The sequence below is a fragment of the Pagrus pagrus genome (genome assembly GCF_965226575.1).
Source record: "Pagrus pagrus genome assembly, chromosome: 19".
Lineage (NCBI taxonomy): Eukaryota > Metazoa > Chordata > Actinopteri > Spariformes > Sparidae > Pagrus > Pagrus pagrus.
In genome coordinates this window covers 6,881,461-6,904,978 of record NC_140203.1, presented here as the reverse complement: position 1 = coordinate 6,904,978, position 23,518 = coordinate 6,881,461, and the positions used below count along the sequence as shown (strand labels likewise).

The following is a 23,518-nucleotide window of genomic DNA, read 5'->3' as shown; positions in this document are numbered from 1 at the left end:
TCCAAACACTGTCTGGTTTTGCTGTTCCTGTTTGTAATCTAGATGTTTTGAAAATTGTCTTCCCATTTTCATAAGAAAATCGGGTCAATTGGTTTGAATGTTAATAAACTTACTGAAAAATCTACACAAAGCTTTTTAGATGGAGGCTTCAGTTGAAATGGAACAGCTGTTAGTAATGTCTTAACTTCGTTTCATCTTATCAAAAGAAGTAACTGCACAAATAAACCCTCAAAGTTGATGCATACTGTCACCTATGTTTATGTATCTGATAATGACAGGAAATTTAATTCAAAAGCAGAACATGAATCAATCTCGAGAGCTATGCCAATTGATTGCAATATAGACTCCTCCATGAAACAGTTGACAGCCGACATCCCCCCAAATACCTGGAACATCAAAGAAAAATGGGAATTAGAATTAACTTTTACTGATTGCCAAGAAAATGATAACTGAACTGAAGAACATAAAACCACCAACAATAACCCGATGGATGCAGAGACTTAAACGGGTCTACACAATGGAACGAATGATTGCAAGCCTACAAATGAAGATGGACGTTTTTGCTCCAAGGTGGAACTGTTACGTTATATTTAGGTGTTTAAACAATATGGGTTGTGGTAAAAGAACGGAGTTGTAATGGAACAGCATAAGAAAATGTCTCCATATAACCTCGTTTAGTGTCATCTCTTTAATTATATGATTATTATTTATTTTTTAGGTCCATGTCAAGAAATGTTTCCCTTGTTGAAAACTTAAAATCAGCCATCTTACATTAGTTAACGTTAGGGTTAGGCCCAGAAAATACAAGATTTTGAAATACTGTATATTTTCAATGTGACTCACTGCCTGCTAGTTTGATTGCATGTCAGTGAATTAGGTAACTGATTTAACATTCCTTACCCAATGATCAATTCAGTGTGAACTCATCGCAAAGCGTCATAGTGGTCTGTGATCACCAGGAGGCCATGACTAAATCATGAGTCGTGCTTTTGTTTTTCAGTGCTTACGTATGAGGTGGATTAAGAAAATTCCAGAATCACATTTCATTCACAGTTTGGCAAGGCTTCCTCACTGACATGACATTGATTTAGGCCAAGTTATTCATTAAAGTAAGATTGTATGAATAACATACCACCCAACAGCTCTCTTAGGTAGAACAGCATCAAAGCACAGAGGACATTGCACAGATGCCCTTACAGGACCTCGGTTGACCCTGCCGACTTCACTTCCTGAACGTGCAGCTGGAAGACAGATCAAAATCTGTAGCTTTAATGGCAAAGCGGCGTGTTTCCGAACATCACTAACAACAAAACAAGTCTAAATATTTAGCCGGCTCCAAACAATACTGAAGGCAGGAGGGAAGGAAAGGAGGAGACAAGTTCACAAATGGGTCAAAAGTTTTAGTTTCATGTTAGCAGCTGGAAACCGTCCGACGAGACCGACCACAGTGGAGAATACCCACCAGTCATTCTTTATTCTGCAGGAAAAGATTGATTTATCAGGAAAACAGTGATGTGTATCAGTGAAAGCGTTAGTGGCTTTACAGTAGACAATAGACACCGGAGTTTTATGAACATCTTTATTCTCCTGATTCATCCGAAACACAAATGTGTCTACACATAAGCTTTTGTACATATACTGCAGCATATTATGCCTTCAAGGGTTTTTAAGGCTGTGTTTTCCTGGTACCTGCCTGTACTCTGCCAACAAATGTGTATCTGTTGATGGATCTGGAAATTCGTGATCTGCAATAGCACAAATGCGTCATCATCAACAGATAAACATGCAAGGAATCATTGCAGCAGTATTTCTCAACATATCTCTTGGTACTGCCAACATACTGTCCACCTCAATGAAAGTGCTAAGGCAAGGCAAGGCAAGGCAAGTTTATTTGTATAGCACAATTCAGACACCAGGCAACTCAAAGTGCTTTACAAGGGCATAAAAATTACACAAGTAACATATTTTGTTGTTTTCCATTATTTGAGCTAGAGGAAGCATGTAAATGTTGAATAGTAGAGGCCCCAGAATGGAGCCCTGGGGTACTCTGCCTGTCATTTTCATCCGTTCAGATGTGTAATTACCAATAGACACAAAGTAGTCTTTCAGTGCTGTGAAACTTTATACGTTCTTCTTCTGTCAGTTCCACTGCAGCTTATATGTTAGCAGTGTTTCCACTCTTGTGTGCATCCAGATTAAGTTACTTCATGTGGAGGATGTGCCAGCAGGGACTCCCCTGTAGCAGAAATGCAAGTGCCTCCACTGTGTACATTTACGCACCAGGTATAGCAGTAACTAAATCCTGAGCTCCATCAGAGCCATCTGAAAAATATTTATTTCAGAAGCTACAAGTTTAATTCTGTTTCTTCTGTAGAGTTTTCATCTGTCCTGTCAAGTTTACCAAGTTTATAACAACAGCTTTTAGTTTGGCTGCTTAAATGTGTTACAATAGTTGCTGCAGTGACATTACTGCACACATGGAAACTGGGAACTCTAAAAGCAGCCTCACTAATCATTATATCATTAAAAAAAACACTGAATGAAAGGGCTTAATCTGTGCCAGACCCTGCCTTCCTAAAAATTGTAAACAGCTGTTTCTGCACGCCTCCCCTGTTGTTTTTCTAAGTAGTTATTGTGCTGACCAGGCTAATAAATGTAGATAAATGGACCAAAAAGACATCAAATCTCACTTTAATACTTTCTGCCCTGGTAACAGCAGTCTTCTAGAGTGCAACACAACTCTCTTCTGTGCTTCCTGACCTCCAGGGTCAGAGGCGATATCATCCATTACATCCACATAGTCCTAACACAGCTCCTCGAATTTGGCCTCGTGACCCGTGCTGTTGCTGTGTTCCCACTCCAGTGGAGTGATAGAGGTCGAGACGGGCCGAAGAACCGGTGGGACAAAAACGTTCACTGTGGTTCCTGTTGTTCAACTGTTAAAAAAACTTACATTCTGCTTTGTTTGCAATGTTCTTGATTAAGTATCTGTTTTTTAATGCTTATTTTTCATGTACCTAAGCTCACTGTAGTGCATCTTTTCAGTCTTGCTAATGCTGTGTGTTTATGTGGGGCGTCAGCCCAACACTTTAATATCTCAGCATTGTTGGCCATGGAATTTGGTGCAAACATTCATGTTGCCCAGAGGATGAATCCTAATGATTTTGGTGGTCCCTTACTTGTAATCCAGTGATGCCCATGGCCCAATTTGTTTTATTTAAAGTTTATGATCAATACAATATAATTCCTACCTTTTTACATCTTTCTACTTAATTTGTACTTTTCCATGCATAATAAACCCATTGTATTGTATTGTATCTGTTTGTATGGAATGGGATATACACTGATCGGCCACCAAATTAAAAGGAAAACAGTTTAAGTGAATACAGTTTATCATCTCATTGTAATTGAATGTTTTGCTGGGAAGCCTTGAGTCATGGCATCCGTGTGGATTTAACTTGACATGCACCAACCATGCAAACGCCATTGCCAGAGCTCAAGGAGTCGCCATGACCTCTAAATTCCCCAGAAACCAATTCAATTATGCATCCGTGGGACAGGCTGGAACAGGTCTGATCCGCGGCGGCCCCACCGTGACTCAAAACCTCTGGGTGTGCCCAGTGGTGTCTGGCACCTGGGCTTTGAAAGTGTTTTCTTTAAGTCCTGGGGGTTGTGAGGTGGAGCCTCCATGGTTGCCACGAATATTCGATCAGATTGGAATCCTTGAAATTTGGATGCCAGATGATGCCTTGAGGCCTTTACCACACTCAGGCCATTCCTGAAAATGTTTGCAGAGCTCATTGTACTGCTAATGGGTGCGTGGTATGTACACATATCAGGACCAAAGGTTTGCCAGCAGAACATTGCATTGTGACAAGTTGATTCATGTAATTTACTTCACCCATTTCGCCTTTAATGTTCTGGCTGATCGGTGTTCAAAGTCTTCTTATTGTTATGGTTTTTCAAAGTAAAGCCTTTGTGAAGAGGTCAAGGAGCGGCTGCTTTTATTTGAAGCAAATCTTTTTTCCCTACAAGACATTTAGATTTGCCATAGCAGGAAAAGTACTGGCGCAAATAACATTAAAGGGTAATAAATAGAATTAAACCTTTTGCAGCCCACGCCCAGATATAATTATAGCAGCTAACGTTTCTGCAAAAGACAGATACGTCCAAGATTGACATTCGTAGCAAACGTGGCATATCACGTTTAAGTTATTGAAGGGTTGAGCGAATGTTGGTGGCGTTATTACAGGCCACATGGCTGCCAAACTGGAGACCGCTGTTGGACTCAGCGGAGATTTCAAGCTGTTTTTGTGCAGATCAAAACAGTTAAACCGTTGTTTCCTCACCCTAACCAAGTGTTTTGTGTTCCTAAAACAAAGCAGAGCATAATCACAGCACTGTGATGAGAGAGAAATAGAAATTTCAACCTAAACAGAAAGAAATGTTAAGTTTTAACTAATCTGTGGTCTTGCAGAAACATACTTATTTAACATTCATTCTGGCAGATGGGTTGTACGTTGCATTGTGAGTAATGTTGGCACCAGGTTTTGAGCATTGCTGCACCCATTATGGACAGTTCAAAAACAAATGATCAGAATCAATACAGCAAAACCAGAGACAACACTTTTTAATATCATACGTTCTTCCTTTTCAAAACCTGGCGCCTACATTTCCCACAATGCAGCTTAGCCACTGAGTGACATCTCTGGAGGGAATTTGTCAGACTACATGCACTATTTTGTTCGTATACTAATTTTTCTATTGATTGAGTCAAATTCCTTGTTCGTGTGCACATACTTGGCCAATAAATCTGCTTCTGATTCTGATTCTGATCCAAAATGACATGACTTCAGACCTGTAAACACACTTTAAATGCATACGGGTGGTGGTTTCCCTATTATGGCATTAAACTGATGCAGAAAAATGTGCTTCAGCCATCAAACCTATGCCTTTTCATACTGTGCCGTGTCTGAATGTCTTCCCAGAAGCTGGATGGCGTTCCTTATCAGCAGAGAGGAGCAGCTGCTTCCATCCCATCACACGGTATAATCTCTTAATATTTATACCTCTTATCCAAAACATTAAATCAAACTGACCTGGTGAGAGGGGAGGGGACTGAACATGGAGAAAGATAAAAAGCATGCATCCGCAGTGAGAGGCAGAAATCAACAGTGGGGCGCTCAACCAGCAGGGGGCGACACAGAGGGGGGGACACACGCACTTGCCTTGGCACAAGTCTCCGTCCCACTTTCCCTTTTTCCCGTGTGAAGGCAGGTAAAAGGCGCAGTGCGACGGGGGCTGCACTATCACACAGAGCCAGGACTTAACCTGTTGAGCTGCTGCTGCTGCTGGTCCTGCTGCATTGTTACTCTCACTGTCTGTGTGTGTGTGGTGTGGTGTGTGTGTGTGTGTGTGTGTGTTTGTGTGTCAGCAGCTCCTCACAACTTACTGGATTCTCACACTTTTTTTTTTCTTTTCTCATTTGTTGGAATGAAATGTTCCTGAACTGAGGCTGCTGTAATGAGATGTAAGTATGTCTTGATTGTTGCTGGTGTGGCTGCTTCATGTTTCACCCCTATTCGTCTCCTGAACAATAAGTTGATTGAATCTGTGTGTGTTTTTAAGCCTCTGTTCTAGGATCAGTTGTGCTTCTTGTCTTGCTGCTGTGGGAGCCTGCATGCCTGGGTGATGAGGTTACTTCCAGCACAGGTAGGTGAGGGGTCAGTGGGGGTCTGGACTAGGTGTTTTATTATGCCTGTATTTGTCAGTCTAGACAGATGCAGGAAACACATGTTCAGTGGGGTTTGAATGTGTCTGTGCATGTGTGTGTGTTTTCTCGCAGTGGTTTTATCAGGTCCTCTGAACAGGACGAGTTTAGGCTTTCGAGGACATTCCCGTAACCCTGATAACAAAGACAGGCCCTAGCAGGCTCCCGGTACAGTAATATGACCTCAGGGAATGCACCACAATAAAACATAGTTTACTGTTTATTATCATTCAAAAACATTGGCAGGGATGGCATGTAACTAAGTACAATTTTGAGTTACTTTTTTCTTCCACTCCACTACATTTTGGAGGCACATCTTGTACCTTTTACTCAACTGCATTTATTTGATCATTTTAATGATGGGTAACTCTGAAGATGGCATGCTGCATCAGAGCCCAAGTAGCACATTTATATGTATTTTAACTGCAATCAGATTAAGAGAGAACTGATTCTGACAATCAGAATGATGCTGAATATCAGATCCGATAATTGGTCGACTGTCGACCCTAAAAAGTCCGTGATCAGGCCTCCAGTGCCAGTGTTGTAAAAAGTACCCAAAAGTAATACTTGAATAAAAGTAAAGTTATTGTGTTTAAATATTATAATAGTAATAATAGTAATAATAATAGTAAAAATCTTTGAGTAAATGTACATTAAATCTATTGAAAGATGTTTTACCTCCCTAAAGACTCAGCGCTAACAGATTAATGGAACTGGATATCCACACATAAATATTTAAGAGATGAAGCCCCCAAACAGACTTTTCCTGTCTGACCTGTGTCATTTAACTGGACCTTAACAGCCCCCATCACTCCCCTTACATATACACAATATACCATCCTGCCCTCGGGCTAACAGCACCAGCTCACACACACGCGAACAAAAAAGTTTCACAACCTTCTTCGTCTCCTCTGCGTCTATGTGCTGCTAAATCCTAAGATTTCTCAATGAGATGTTGTTGCGGTCGAGGCCCACACAGGAGGAACTTTCCAGACACAGTGAGAGTCACGGTAGAAAACACTTTCACCATAAACTGCTGTCTCAGTGATTCATTTTCTGATTCAACGCTGTAGTATCATGGCATGACGACGACGATGATGATGATGATGATGATGATGAGATTTGAACTTAATGTGACCTGTAAGATCAGATAGGGTCGAGGTTGATTACACAGCAGACAGTTGTGATTAGTGATGTTGTTGAGTGTGCTGGAGGGAGAGGCATGTTTTTGCATGTGTAGGGAAGTGTATGCAAGTTCTCTCAGGTCATGCTTTTGGGCAGGGGAGTTTTCCTTTACGTGGATGTTGTATAGTTTATCACATAACATACATATTTCTAGAGCTACACCCCAAACTATTCTATAATATTATAAACTTGCAGTTTTTTAGGACATGAATCTAAGAAGGGAGGAATGTCTGACACAAACATCCGCTGTCGTAATTAAAGAGGATTAAATTTTTCACCCTGAAACTGTTATCGATGAGCTTCGCTTGTTCTATCTTGTCAATGTGTCCGTTAGACGACTGCCTCTGGTTCTGGCTGTAGAACAAAGGCCTTTTCATTCAGCTCACTTGATAAACCGAGAGTGGTTTGTTTTTCCCACACTAAGTTACATGTGCGTGGTTGCTAAGTTCGGTTTTAGAGAGACTGATTAGAAAATTGATTCCACTCTCATGTCTGTCTGTTCATATTAAGTCTGCACAAAGCAGCTGGTTAGCTTAGCTAGCTTAGCATAAAGACTAAACAGCCTGCCTGGCTGTAACATTATATGTAACAGACTGATACAAGACTGATATCAATCTTCTCATCTGACTAAGTTAAAGAAGCTGCTAGGCACTGATGTCAGACTTGTCATTCAAGTAAAACTAGAATTTATAGAAATTCCCTCGAGGCGTTCTTGATATCCAGACAAGCTGAAAACATGCCTCCAGTCGTGGCTGCACAGTGCAGAGTAGTAAAATGCAACCAGTTAAACACTAGTGTAACCTCCAGTGTGTGAGTGAGTGCATAGCAGGTCAGCTTAACCTACAAAAATGTGTAATTTGTGATGCTTTTTGAAGATTTACTCGGGTTTAATTGAGCTGATCTTTTAAAGGAAATTCTTCTGCAGATCCACAACTGCTTTTAAACTGAACACAACTAACTCACCTGAACTATTTGCATGAACTGTATCTGTATTTTCCCCTAAAATCTGGACCAAATCATCTAGTTTCCTCGAGGGGAAATTTTGAGAAATGAGCTCAAGTTGTTGTCCTTTTTGTGCTATTCCAACAAGTATCAGTATATTTTTGAGAAACTGGATAGTGTTTTAACCAAAAGCGAGAACTGAACTAAGAGCAGGAATTAGATGGGATTGCATCACTTAAATAGCAGATGTTTTTTTAATGAATGATGGCCCTGAAGGCTCAAGCTGGGACTTCATGTCTGGCTAAGTGACAAATACTGAAGATTAATATCCACTCCGTTGCTAAGGCGGATGTTTTTGAGTGTGAATTTAATCACTGTGGAGGAAGTGGAGTTTCGAGTCAATATGTGATCTCATTTTTAGTTTCTGACAGTGTCACAGCTTCATATATGATCTGCCTGCCTGAGTTTATATAAGCATTCCTCACAGCCTTTGACAATACTTCATCTTCTTTTTCTCCACAGTGAACCCATGCTGCTATTTGCCCTGTCAGCACTGGGGCGTGTGTGTGAGGTATGGCGAAGACAAGTATGAGTGCGACTGCACTCGCACCGGCTACTACGGAGAAAACTGCACCGTCCGTGAGTCCATTTATTCTCGTGAGACCAGCTCTCATATCCTCCCTTCTTATTGCATTTTTAAGGAATTTGAAATATTCTTTTGTACATGAGACCAAAAGGATTAGATGGTAGGCCGGTGAAAAAGACTGTTTCAGCTTGTTGTTGTTAAATCAGGAAATCGAGCAACATAGCTGCTGGCTCACAGACCTGGGAGTCCTCGTCCAGACCCAAATATTTGGAGGTAGAGAGAGTCCAGCTGGATCAGAGCTGCTTCTGCTGATCTCTTCACTGAACCACCTACAAACTCTGCCTGTCTGCCTCTCATTAACAAGGAACATTCACACACTGTAGTCCTTAATCAGACGTGATGTGTTTGGCAGACAGTCAAACAGTTACATCACGCTCATCAGGCAAAACAACAATTACCCATTACTGTAATTGGGTAGAGAAAAAAAGAAAGAACGAGTGGGAGGAGAAGGAAAGAAAAGCTATATGGGAGTCGGGGGAAATGGGATTGAGTGAAAACATTCACTTACAATAATAGTTACACAAGACAGAATAGCCCACTCATGTGGCTCATCTTACACAAACACAATCAACGTTGGAACATCTTTATGGAGCACAGTCTCCCTCCTTTGATACAGTATTTGGGATTTTTGCATTTGAGTTATTGTGTTAAAGTGGCTGTAGTCCATATTCACATAATAGTAATGTATCAAATGACAATGTGAGAACAACAACGAAACCCCATTTGGTCTTTGCACCTTTTATACAGAAGCGAGATGGAATAACGTGGCAACAGTCCTGCCTTGTGTAAAAGGGGCTCATGTGACAAAATGAAAGATGTTGCTTGTAGTGACAAACCAACAAGTTTCAGCTCATCATAGAGCTGTCGAGCAACTTTACTGTTTTGGGCTATCGCTCTCCAATCATAATTTACGGCCACAGCAGCTATTTTACATGAAAAAGTAATTAAAATCTATTGTACGCTACTTGCTCAGCACCAAACGACAGACAAACAATGTCAATGAGTTGTTGGTAAAGATAGTGGAGCGTGTAGCAGCTAAAGAGATTGATATTTCCCTCAGGAAAGCCTCAGGAGCTGGTGGAGACCAAATGCAGAGCAAAACATAGTGTGAATATTGGACTTTCATTTGCCAGGTGGTCAGAAATATGACTCAATTAATGCAAATCTTGGTGCTGTACAGGTTATTATGTAAATGTTTGCTAACAAATTAAAACACAACTAAAATTGTGACGATTCTCCAAATCCACGATGCAATGTGCCTTCCGATTTTAAGGTGGCAATTGGAGCAATTGGATATCCGATTTGAAAATAACAAATATTTTCAGCTATGACACTTTGCTATCGTTAGACTATCCTATCTGGATTTGTAAAGATCAACAGATCATTGGTTTTATGCCATAACAACTGTCATTTACAGTATTTTACAAAAGCTTGACTTTATTCCTGGCGTTTTGCATGTTAGGGTAAATAATATTCACCAGAGTTTAACAAAAATCAAAGATAGTCTAAATGACTGGCCTTACTGTGGCACTCATGATGAAGTACTTTGAGAAACTGGTTCTGGTATCCACTGCCCTCCACTCGATCTACACACACCTCTACAATAAGTGCACCTGCATCAGAACGCTGTTGGTTGATTTCAGCTCAGCATTCAATACAATCTCGCAATACAATCTCACAAAACTTGAGTACAACACTTTGCAACTGGATATTGAACTTCCTCACAAACAAACCCCAGAGAGTACGGATTGGCAGTCACACCTCCTCTATGTTATTGCTCAACACCGGGGCTCAGCCTCCTCCAGTTCACACTGTTTTCCCATAACTGTCATCCCAGACATGACGAAAACTCTATTGTGAAGCATGTGGATGACACCACCGTCATCGGCCTCAGTATAAATAATGACGAGAAGTCATATTGGGTGGAAATTAACGATCTTGCAGAGTGACGCACAGAGTACAGTCTACTGCACGTCAGCAAAACCAAGGAGCTAATAGTTGATTTTAGAGAAAAGGGGGGGGAGAGACATGCAACCCTGTCTACATCAGCTGAGCAAGCACAGTTTTAGGTTCCTTGGCATGAACCTCACAGAGGAGGACTTTCACAGAGAAGCAATAGAGAGCATCCTGACTGGAAACACCGCAAACTGGCATGACACCAGACAGACAGAACATCATTGCTACCCGTCTACAGAGCATCAGTGATAGAGGTGGAGTGAGATGATGTCTGCGGTTACTATGAGTCCAAAGGTTACTAACACTCCACCATGAATAATTAATTTTTGTGACTCGATAATTACTCAATAATTAGTCTGTATAATTTTTGTAGTTTTGTTTTGCATAATAAGAATGTTCAAGTTAATTAGCACAGACCAGCTGGCGCAGTAAGCCTGGAGCCCCTGGAGTTGAGGAGCGCTGGGGCAGTTGCAGGCAGGCAGCTTTGCCTGGTATGTTATCAAGCCTTTACCCCAGGATGCTAAAAACCACTAGACTGATAATCAGACAGAATTTCCATTTCGTTCCACATCTTTCAATGAGCCGTCGAGTTATTTGATGATGTGGGTGGCGATTCAGGGTCTGGGAATGAGGCTATGAAATGAAAGCCAAGCTTGCATTGTGACCCGTTGGACCGTGACATAATGACTGTGTTATTCCGGGGGAATGTCCTCCAAATTCACATCTGCTCTAACTTCCAGTAACAAGAACATTGTTTTTGCACGTGTCTTTCCTACCACAGCTGAGTTTTGGACCAGAGTGCGCCTGTTCTTGAAACCCAGCCCGGATGCGGCGCATTACATTCTCACCCATTTCCACTGGCTTTGGGACATCATTAACTACACCCACCTACGGGACATTCTCATGAGGCTGGTTCTAACAGGTTCGAGTCTGCAGGGTCGTTCAAGAGAAATTTACTCAGGGCTGTCATGTATTCATTGTATCTTATAATGTTTTGTTTTTTTATGAACAGTAAGGTCCAACTTAATACCCAGCCCTCCAACCTTCAACTCTAAATACGGCTACCTCAACTGGGAATCCTACTCTAATCTGAGTTACTACACTCGGCTTCTGCCTCCTGTGCCAGAGGACTGCCCTACACCTCTGGGGGTCAAAGGTTAGTCATTTATATCAAGTTTAAAGCTGCATAATCAATATTTTGATATTATCACCGTGCCTCTCAGTTAGTCGCCTGTCACTTTCATTTGTGGGAGAGAGTCAGAGCGTGAGCGAACGTGACTAAACATAACGGGAATACAAATGTAACCATGACCTAATCCTTAACTCTGAGTGCACTGAGTCACTTAGATTTACATCAACAACGCCCATGACCTACTCTACTTGCATTTTTTGTTTTATTTTGATTGCGATTTGATTTGATTAATGTTTTGACTTAAAAAATATTAATATCTAGTAAGGTGGCATAAAAAGAAGAGCAGCATAAAATAGAAATACTCAGATAAACTATAAGTACCTTACAGTTATACTGATGTACTGTACTGTAAACATAGATACTTTCCACCACTGTATCATTTTGTTATTATAATGCATTATGAGGAGGAAACATGTGACAGTATCTATAATATGTAATCTAAACATGGTCTCGCTCCGTGTTGTTTCAGCTGAAGCAAAGCCGTCCACCACAGTGACATGCATTAAGATTATTGACCTTGGAGGCACAGCGTGATGCGTTAACTGTATCAGTACTGTTTTCACAGACACACTGCTTCAGTATTATGACTAGAGGCGTGGCGTATCTGTGTGTTGCCCTCTGCCGTGTTTGACGCTGTGGGGGTTTTTTTCTCTCTTCAGGCAAGGCTGGACTGCCTGACCCTGAGCTGCTGGTTGACAGGCTGCTGAAGAGGAGGACGTTTAGACCTGACCCCCAGGGCTCCAACCTCATGTTCGCCTTCTTCGCACAACACTTCACCCACCAGTTCTTTAAGACCTACAATCGCATGGGTGTGGGCTTCACTAAGGCTCTATCGCATGGGGTAAGTACATTTAGATCTTTTGTCCATTTATATAAACATACATTTTATTAGAATAGCACTCTTCTTAACAGTTTCCAAAACACACAGGTGGATGCGGGACACATTTATGGAGACAACCTGCAACGTCAGCTCCTGCTCAGGCTTCACAAAGATGGAAAACTCAAGTATCAGGTAAAAGAATCACAACTCTGAATAGAGAAAACATGTGTGCAAAGACTTGTTTTTACATGTTAATTAAGACTGGAAAAAAAATCATTTAAATTCCAGACAGAGTGAAACAGTTTTGTAATTTGCATTAATCAAAAAGTCTTGTCATCCAAATCTGTTGCTCACAAACAGTGAGAGGTATCTGCCAAAAAATATAGATGCAAATAAACTTAACTTGCTTTTTAAATGACATATTGCTGCAGGACTACAGAGTATGAGCTGCAATGTATAATCAGTAATTATTGTTTTTCCCATCAGTTAATAAACGGCGAGATGTACCCTCCCTCTGTAGCTGATGCACCTGTGAAGATGAGCTACCCCCCTGGCATCCCTCCTGAGGATCAGATAGCGATTGGTCAGGAAGTGTTTGGACTCCTGCCCGGTTTGGGAATGTACGCCACACTGTGGCTGAGGGAGCATAACCGAGTGTGTGACATCCTGAAGGCAGAGCATCCCACCTGGGATGATGAGCAGCTCTTCCAGACCGCACGCCTCATCATCATTGGTGAGTTGGGCTTCACTTTTTTTTTTTTCATTTTAACAGACAAATATAAGAGTGGTGTCAATCTTCTCATCTAACTCTTCACAAATAAACATATTTCCAAAAATGTTGAACTATCCCTTTAAGGCCACAGCCAGCAGCCCATTAGCTTAGCGTAGCACAAAGACAGGAAACGGTGAAACAGATAACAAAATCTACCTACTAGAAACTCTTCAGCTCACTAATTAAAGGTGCAGTACGTAGGAAAGTTAATGTTAATCTAACTTATTAACTTAATTTCAAAGAACTTAATTCATTTAGGTGTTACCAATTGAAACAAATCAATTAAGTTGGTCTTTTTTTCAGTGTAGTAACTGCTAACGGCTACCTACTGTAGCTGCCCTTAGCTAGTTTGCTCAGTTAGCCGTGCAGCTAGCAATAAAGAATGAGAGTGTTGTGTTTACACCGCTAACACGAAAGCTTTGGACCAGGACGAGCCAAAGCTAGCCGGTTACCATGCTAACTAATGTTGTATAGCAACTGTTAGTCTTTCACATGATGTTGATCATTTTAATTCATTTATTTATGTTCTCTACTAAAGTCCTTACATATTGCACCTTTAATGTTGTGCTGCATCCCGCCAAGTAACAGTCCAGCACATAGCAACCTAAAAGCCCCAAGTTTATGTTTTTTTTTACACTTTCATTGTTGTACCGATTGAGCAAACATGATTTAATGTGTTTATTAAAGAGCTTTCAAGGGGCTGGTAGGTGTGTTTTGTTTCCTTTGCACAGAGCCAGACTTGCTATTTCCCCACTGCTGGCTGCAGCTTTATATTTAACTGAAAGATATTAGTCATCTCATTAAACTCTTATAAATCCTAATCTAGCAAATGTAGCAAGTTAGCAAAAAGCTTATTTCCTGAAATGTCACGCTATTCATTTCATGCATTTATATATATATTCTTAACATCTTTTGTTTGTCTAAAGCTTTTAATGACAGTGTATGTCAGCACACTTCTCCAGAAGCTCATGGATGGCCCCTTTTAATAGAGCCAACCTGAGTTTAAACTTGTTCTGTCGTGACTCAGTAGAGATAAGCATTACATTTAATCTTTCTTGCCCTCCCCCGTTTTGTGTCTCCGCATGTTCCTCTCAGGGGAGACAATAAAGATCGTGATAGAGGAGTACGTGCAGCACCTCAGCGGATACCGGCTGCAGCTGAAGTTTGATCCCACCCTGCTTTTTAACTCCAACTTCCAGTATGGCAACCGGATCGCTCTAGAGTTCAGCCAGCTCTACCACTGGCACCCCATGATGCCCGACAGCTTCTTCATCAACGGAGATGAGCTGTCCTACACGCAGTTCATCTTCAACACCTCTGTTATCACACGCTATGGCATTGATAAGATGGTGGACGCCTTCGCTCGGCAAGCTGCCGGCCAGGTAATTAACCACAGACAGTGTAACATGATACATATGCAGGAAGATCAGTAATTCAAACTAACTGGTAGTTCCCAGCGGGATAGAATTTGCAGTATTGATATCTTTAAATAAACGTGTAAAGGGTTTTACCCATTCACACTTTGGATTTGTATCCTGTAAACACTAGGGTCATTATTTTGTGCTGTTGTAAGATTAACTGAGGTTGATGGGGATTGTTAAATTTATGCTGATGCTTTATGTTGGTCTGAACCCTCCTAACATCTTATAAAAAATCAGGTGTGAGAAACACTTAAGATTTTTAATAATATTTTTCTTGTACATCTTTTTTTTCTGTCCACTCGGTGGACTACAGTCCACTTCAGCAGATTTTTGCGCAAAAGGGTATATTCTGCCTATTGGGCTTATATTCAGACTATTTATTTTAAATTTCATTTTAAATAAAAGACACAAAGGCAGAACCTAATTAGATGGAATATACCCTTTGCCACATAACGTCCACTGGAGTTGGCAGATGTATTTTCAGTCGCAGGGAGAAATTTATGTTATTTTGCTGGTTTTCTGAGAATAAGACTGAACAGTTATTCCAGAGGTACTTGGTGCATCTCCACCATTTTAAACAAATGATGCCATATCTCAAGATTACAGACATAGACATAGAAAGATAATAATCAACTGTTATTGTGGGCGAGGCTTTGGGGGTCCACCACCGAAGGATTGGGACATGTTACTCCACTTTAAATGGTTCAAAAAGACTTCCAAATATCTGTCCACTGTAGTGCGACACCATGCATGAAAGGGTTAATATCGTGTTTGGGTTCCCTTGCCTGCCAGATACACAAATGTATGTACTTGCTGGAAAATGAATTGATGTCTTTGCCTTCATTAGCATACACTTTTGAAACTTAATCACAGGTTAACATATACAACCCAGCAGCCACCGGACAAATCAAAGCACATCCACATGTATATCTTCAAAACATGCTGATGTCTCCCTGAAGTTAATTCATTTCCAGTATGTTGAGATTCTTCTTTGTCCTACAGATTGGTGGGGGCCATAACATCAATGCCGTGGTGACCCATGTGGCCGTGTCAACCATAAAGGAGTCCCGCAAACTCCGCGTGCAGCCCTTCAACGAGTACAGGAAGCGTTTTAACCTGAAGCCGTACACATCGTTCAGCGAGTTCACTGGTAAGACAAACAGTTTTGTGTTCAGACCACACAACGTGCAGTGTAACCGCCAAAAGCATGTGATTTACAACTTTTACAAGAACGTGAGAGCAGCCCAACAGACATTCTTGAAATGAATTGCATCCCCTCCACTCGAAGGCATCTTTAAAGACTGTTCTCCGTTGCTATCAGTTGCTTATACAACAGATCCTTTTCTCTGCAGACATTTTGACGTGTCAAAGCAAGAAATGCACAGGTGGAATTCATAACATATATGAAGGCTGCATTCCATTTAGGTGAGCTTGTTCTAGGGCTCTGATATTATGCATACTTACTCACTGTCACCGTGTACCAGGACACTTAATAGAATGGAGCCATTGTTAATGTTTGTACACACCTTTGCTGTTCCTGCTTTGGAGGATGAAAAACATACATTCATATCACTAAATGCACCACTTGGATAGAAAGTTGGATGTTGACTTCATGTTGGTATACATCAGGTAGTTCCCTGCCACAGCAGAATATGCTAAAGTCAGTATGCTAGCATGCTCACGATCAGATTGTTAGCACGATTTATAAAGCTTACAACGTTCACCGTCTTAGCTTTGTGTGCTAGAATGCTAACATTTGCTAGTCAGCACTAAACACAATGGCCGTTTTTTTTCTGAAGTCACGCTCAGGGTGGGAATCTCGAATGCTGGGATAATGATATGCTGCAGTGGCAAGTCCTATAAACAAAGGGAATCTGAAACAAAAGAGTTGTCCCCATTTCACTACTTGCCGATTGAACACCAACTTGAAAAATATGGAGAGTGAAAATCTGGAGGGACATCGAGCCCTTTTTTCAAGATAAGACCCTCCATCCAAATGTCCAGCCAAAGTGGTGGACTGACCGACTGATCCAAAGACCGACTAATGTCCTTGATGTTAGATATTTTTACTAACTGTGCCCACTTGTGGTTACCATTTGCAGATAACGAGGAGATAGCCCGGGAGCTTGAAGAGTTCTACGGTGAGATTGATGCTCTTGAATTTTATCCCGGTTTGATGTTGGAGAGGACAAGACCGGGCACTATATTTGGAGAGAGCATGGTGGAGATGGGTGCCCCCTTCTCCCTCAAAGGCCTCCTGGGAAACCCCATATGTTCTCCTGAGTACTGGAAGCCCAGCACCTTTGGGGGCCAAGTCGGCTTTGACATAGTGAACTCTGCCACGCTAAAGAAACTGGCCTGTTTAAACATGAAGACGTGTCCTTATGTGGCATTTAGTTTACCAACTGAGGAGCAGTCACAAAGAGGTAGTGACGACAGTAAAGGAAGGACTGATGAGCTATGACCCTTTGCAGGCAGGGGGCTGCTGCTAATTAAAAGAATAAAGTTTTGAAGATGAACAGTATGTGTGGCAAACAGACTGATGTTTGTCTGAACAGCACTGGAGAATCACACAGGACTCGGAGCTCGGTATGAAAAGTCGTCTCTTTTTTTTAATTTAACCGCTCGGTCTCACGCTTGAACAAACAGTGAGGACATAAACACATGATTTTTGTTTGCCTGAAGACTGTCCAGTAATATGTTCTGTCTGTAGATTTATTTTAAAAATAAATGATTGCAATGAAATGTAACCAGTAAATGAAATAAAACTATAGACACAAAGGGAACTATTGTCCATTCATTTAAACTGGCGGTGATGCAAAGCTTTGTTTTCTCTATCCTTTGTTCTGGGCCTCTCAGTCTCAATTCCCACTTCCACTTCTTCTCACCCACTGCTTTTTGTGAATCCACTGTTTATTTTGGCTTGAGACTCATCCAACAGCGGGGCGTAAGCTTTTGAAATAAAAAAAAGATGCACAGCGGGTTTAAAAACACGTAAAGCCGAAGCATTGGATACATGATGGCTTAGAACATTTTTGTAACCAGAAAATGCAAATAGATCTACAGACACTCTTGAGATAAGGCCTTTCATACGTGATACCGTATCTGTGTTTTCAGTGATTTGTATTAGCAAAAGGGAAAGTAAACCTGGATCCTGTTGGTATCATATTAGCTTTTGCACAAATATTTTTTTTGGGAGAGTCAACAAATATTTTCAATTTTTGTGAGCCTGCCAGCAGCAGTTGTAATGATATTTAATAGTTATATTGCCCTCTAGTTGTTAAGATGGAGACTGCCCAGTCCTGCTTCCAGCAACCTCCCACATCTCCTACGTCAGTGGGATGACCCATGGTATCGTGTTGCCTTTGGGTGCTGTCAGTAAAGTACAATTTTACAGTTAAATCACTTGAGAGCATGAGTCTATCATGTGTTATACTTTGAATCTACTAAACTTGATGGGAATAAAACCAGAATAAAACAGATTGAGCGACACTGATTTTTGATGTCCTCCTCACCATTATTGTAGCTTAAAAAACGCAACACGGGGCTACATTTCGGTTCTGTTTGCGCATGTGTTCATGATTACGATATTTCCGTGTCACGTGAAGGCATCATACTTAGGCAGGGTTGCTTGCGGCAGCTAAACTAGCAGATGAGCTAGGGAGCAGTGGGAGTTGCTGTTATCGTCCTACCGTCAGCTGACCATAAACTCGAGGTAAGCTCAATATAAATACTTCATAAGTAACTAAAGGTGCATTTTTGTGTGCTTTTATAACAGTGTATAAAGCTGAAGTCAGGGTATATTTTACCATTACTACGTTAGCTGATGTCTACTGGTTGTCACAGGAAGTCAGTTTAAGCTAGCTCAGTTTGCTAATGCTAACATGGCTCACTTTCACACGAGCAGTGCTGGTTCGGCCCCTGTCCTACTTAATAAATGAGTTAATTGGATTGTCTCTATCCTCTTTACAGTCGTGTGTGGATAGGTGAGCTCGTAAATTACAATACCTGTTAACAGCTTGCCTAACATAACTAGCTGACGTAGCGAGCTAGCTAGCTAGCTAGCTGTCGTAGCTGTCACATCGGCAGGGCTTCACAGATACAACTTCATGTTAGGTGTTGGCTGTAGGCCTTCGCTCCTGCTGTTTACATATATTAGATGCATTATATTCAGAGGCAGTGGAGGGGTATTGTTTTGTTTGGTCATCAGATTGCAACCAAGTCACAGAAAAGAGCTGTACACTGGTTTAGCGTAATATCATCGTCAAAACTGAAATGGATTTGTTAAGGGTCTCTGCCTCCTTGTCCTTCCATCTGTGCACATTTGGGTGGCTTACATACGGATCAGTGCACCATTAAAGACCTCTCAGCTCAAGTTTTCTAAAGCGACACACTTTACTATAAGCTATGAATAGCGTCAATGCCCCATTTTCAAAATAAACCCTTTCTCACCGACCTATGACAGCTTGGATGGCCGTCGATCTGGATTATTACGCTCCATTTACTAATGTGCTCTGCTGGACTGTTGTGAGACAAACAATGTTGTTAATCTGACGAGGTTTTTATCTGCGAGGCTTTAAAGGATGAAGCAAATGGTAGTATTGTGTCAACTGTCAACTTTCATGCAAATGGCTAGTCAAATTATTCAACAAAATGGAGGTTGTAGTGCTTATTCAAATGCAGTTTTTAGGATTAAATGTATGAGATTAGTTAGTTTAGTTCCTGCTTAAAATACAGACTTTCAGATGAATGATGAGCTCTCAGTCATCAGTCATGTGAAACAGAATAATAAACTCATACAGAAGCATTAAGCTCAGTGTTATGTTTTGATAAAGTTGTATTGGTGAGTTGCATTGATGCGCAATCTCACTTTTTGACTATATCGTGCAGCCCTGTTGCTGCCCATATCTAACACATTAATAACTGCTGCCCTCAGGTGAGCCGTTGTCATGACGACTCTGGATGACAAGATCCTGGGAGAGAAGCTGCAGTACTACTACAGCAGCAGTGAGGACGAAGGCAGCGACAACGAGGATGAGGATGGGGAGAACAAGACCATCCGGGACGGCAACATCGAGGAGCCGGAGATAGACTACAGCGCGGATGGGAGCGCTGTCAACACAGGTACTTAAACAAGCACATGCACACAAAAAAAACCCCTACCACTTATTTAGAGCTTAATACATATTTGCGGTACTTCACCATGATAACAGTGACATTGGTTATTCTATCCCAGGACCAAAGGGTGTCATCAATGACTGGAGGAAGTACAAGCAGCTGGAGGTGGAGCAGAAACAAGAGCAGAAGAACGAGATGGAAAGACTGATCAAGAAGCTGTCGATGACCTGCCGCTCTGACCTCGACCTGGAGAAAGACAAAGAGAAACAGAAAGAGCTACAGGAAAAAATAAAAGGCAAAGTGAGTTGAGTGGGAACAAAACACACACAGTTCACAGGAAAGAAATGCATGTGAAATTCTCCTTTTATCTTCAGTATCTTGTTGCTCATACCGTCCTGGCAGTGTATGGGTGACTGCCTCTTGAAACTGTGCCACACTTGATAATAGGACACTTGCTGTGGGAAAAGACTAAATACGGGCAAGATATTAATTTAAGACAGCCTGATTAACATAGTGGACTCTCTGCACCCTCATCCTCTATTTTCTGATATCATCTAATTATGGATTAGTAAACGCAGTGACAAACTTGATTTCACTTTGCGTCAGTGCATCTGCCAACTGTTCGACATAAGAAAGAGGTTTATCCTTGTCATAGAGTTATACACAGCCAATTTAGAGACAAGTAATCGAAGAGTCAAGAGTAAAATGTGGTATAATTGGAGCGTCTGTAAAAGACGCAGCAAGATTGCTCTTTTCAAAGGAAAATTGACATTGTAGGGGATATTCTTTTTATACTAAGTGTAAAAGAACAATTTGCCATCTTACACGGTTGCTGTCCAGTTTTCATGTTAAGCTAAGAGTCTCCTGGTTTAGCTATTTATGATTTGTTCTCCTCTTTGTCTTCCCAACAGATGACCATGCAAGAGTACAACATGCTCCAGGAACAAGAGGATGATGAAGACTTCCTCCAGCACTACCGCATGCAGCGCATTGAAGAGATGCGGCGCCAGCTCTGCCGTGGCAAACGCTTCGCGCAGGTCTATGAGCTCACCAGCGGAGAGGACTTCCTGGAGGCTTTGGACAAGGAGGACAAAAGCACTCTGGTCATGATCCACATCTACGAGCCGGATGTCCCGGGCTGCGAGGCCATGAGTGGCAGCCTCATGTGTCTGGCCCAGGAATACCCGCTGGTCAAGTTCTGCAGCGTACGCAGCTCGGCCATCAGCACCAGCGCACTGTTCAGAGGCAGTGCTCTGCCCGCTCTGCTCGTTTACAAAGGAGGGGACCTGATCGGGAACTTCGTGCGGCTCACAGACCAACTCGGGGAAGACTTCTTCGCTGTAGACGTGGAGGCTCTGCTGCAGGAGTACGGCCTGCTGCCTGACAAGTCCCCCATCGTCCCCAAGACGGTTCGCAATGGAGCCATCATACAGACCAATGTGAGCGATGAGGACTCTGACCTTGATATAGACTAGAGCCATGATATATAACAATCATTTATGCTTGGGAAAACATGCGTACACAGTCTGCATGGACTAGATCATTTTTATGTACGTGGACCCCTGTAGTGATGACGGACTGAGCCGGGATTGCTTTGTTTCTACTCACACAGCAACATCCAACCAGCATTGAAGCCAAAAGTAAATGCACACAGAACATCAGTGAGTTTCATCATTCCATGGTTAACATGAGTTATATTTCATAAGAGTAAATTTAATCCTTTATAGATATAGAGAACACGTGGTTGAGAATGATTAGATGTTAGGTTAAATGGTTTGTTTGAGCTACTTTTTTTTTTGTCAACTATTTATTCACTGTGTAAAAAACATTTCTCTGTTTTGTTTCATGCACATCTTTGTTGTACTAAATGTGTTTCACTCTGTAGATTACAAAACCTTTCAGCCAAAACTGACTGACTGACTGAGTTAATTTTATAACTTTTATATGTGCTGTACCATTTCAAATAGTGGGAAAAATAAACACGTTCGGACTCGCTGCCTGTTGTATTTTAATTGAATCGGAGTTTGATTTGGGTTTGGTTGATTTGAGCTCATTGTTTTGGTTTTTCAACCCACATACTTTAATTTCATTCGACTTTCAAACATACGCCGGAAATTAAAGCTTTAATAAACCTACCTACACAGCACCAAACAGAGGTCTGACAAAGTTAGAGACTGTCAGGTGAACGTAATGACACGCTACTGAAGAGCTAGATATTCCCTTTGGAGTTGTTAGGGACACGGTCCACGGGATGCCGACCTGTCAAGCTATGCAACGTCAGTTTTCAGTATTGCTAGTCGGTGTCATCCTGACAGCTTCTTCTGCTGTCCCTTACTAGCCAAAGAAAGTCAACAGATGCAGCTTTGATTTTCCTTTTCAATCAGTTTTAGTTATTCAGCTGAAGGTCCAGTGTGTGGGATTTAGTGACATCTAGTGGTGAGGTTGCAGATTGCAACAAATGAAATATCCCTCGCAGTGGCTGCTAAAACCCACCAAAAAAATGAAAAGGCCCTCCCCAGAGTCAGTGTTTGGCTTGTCCCTTCTGCACCAATATGTCAGACTCTGTGGAGGAGGACCTGCTCCCTCTGTGGATATAAAAGGATCATTCTAAGATAATGAGAACACGAACACACTTGAAGTCAACAGCATGTTAGTAATCAAATATTTAAACACATTGGGCTGCAGAGTTCATCCCATTTGTAGTCATTTATTGTATTCACAGATCAGATGAATACTGGTATTTACAGACATCGTGGACCTTTTTCACAGCAGACATTTCGACTTGTTAAACACAGCTGTGATTAATGTTACTCATAGTTAAAACAAAGCTATCCTTAATGTTATTAGTTCACCTGTGCTTTCCTTCTGTGAAAAGACAAGATGTCTGCTGTGAAAAATTTCCATACAAGTGAAATTTTTAGTCTTAATTACCTGAAATTTAATGATGATTTTATGATTTGTGGTCAAAGTAGAAGTAAAAGTTTGATTTGTTAACATTGTGAAATTTGGACTCGCGTGCAGTAGCCAAAGTTACATCTGTGGATACACCGAAGAGCCAAAAGTTTCCATTATCATCACTATCATAACAAAACAACTGCTGCGTATTTGCTTGATCAACAACACATAACCACAGCACGTAATCAGACGAGTCACCAGGTCTAACACGCTATGATACAGCTTCCTCTGTGATGATACACCAGCATCAACAGGCTTCTTTCCACTTCAGTAAATTCCCCAGAGGTCATTTGTCTAAACACAGATTGTGGATAGGTCGACTCAACCAATTCTGTCCACTCAATAATCACTCTGAACATGATGAGCCAGAGCTGGAGCTAATCTCTGTGACCATATCAAAACTCACTCTCCAGTTGTTAGTTTTTTATAGTTTGCAGAATAAATGTTGGCGATGAACGTCTCTGCAAAATCATTCATATGTTGTAACTTTACATTTGTTTAGGTTCAATTTTCTACCTTTTGTTGTGACAATGCTGTGCTTATGATCTGGTTAGGTTTAGGCACAGAAACCACTGGGTTAGGGTTAGGAAAAGATCATGTTTTGACTTTTTTATTACTACTTTGGTCTCCATTCACGCAGCTGGAGATGTCTCAAGATCTTGTCAAAAACACGGCTGACACGTCCCAACCTTCCTGTCAAAAGTATAATTTTTTGTTGCTACAAAATTTGTGTCCCCTTCT

At 41.4% G+C, this 23,518-nt stretch overlaps 2 protein-coding genes across 2 annotated transcripts; both read left to right on the top strand.

Moving 5' to 3' along the window:
- Positions 1–5,291: 5,291 nt before the first annotated feature.
- On the top strand, positions 5,292–17,485 carry LOC311274538 (prostaglandin G/H synthase 1-like). The gene is made up of 11 exons (XM_084382289.1): positions 5,292–5,530; positions 5,629–5,712; positions 8,420–8,536; positions 11,281–11,421; positions 11,512–11,655; positions 12,351–12,532; positions 12,620–12,703; positions 12,998–13,244; positions 14,379–14,665; positions 15,707–15,854; positions 16,807–17,485. The coding sequence occupies exons 1-11, from the start codon at positions 5,524–5,526 to the stop codon at positions 17,166–17,168; spliced, it is 1,803 nt and encodes a 600-aa protein (XP_084238415.1). The 5' UTR covers positions 5,292–5,523; the 3' UTR covers positions 17,169–17,485.
- Positions 17,486–18,310: 825 nt separating this feature from the next.
- Positions 18,311–21,817, top strand: pdcl (phosducin-like). The gene is made up of 4 exons (XM_084382304.1): positions 18,311–18,419; positions 19,641–19,828; positions 19,941–20,122; positions 20,734–21,817. Exons 2-4 carry the CDS (start codon positions 19,654–19,656, stop codon positions 21,295–21,297), a joined length of 921 nt encoding a protein of 306 aa, XP_084238430.1. The 5' UTR covers positions 18,311–18,419; positions 19,641–19,653; the 3' UTR covers positions 21,298–21,817.
- The last annotated feature ends 1,701 nt before the right edge of the window (positions 21,818–23,518 follow it).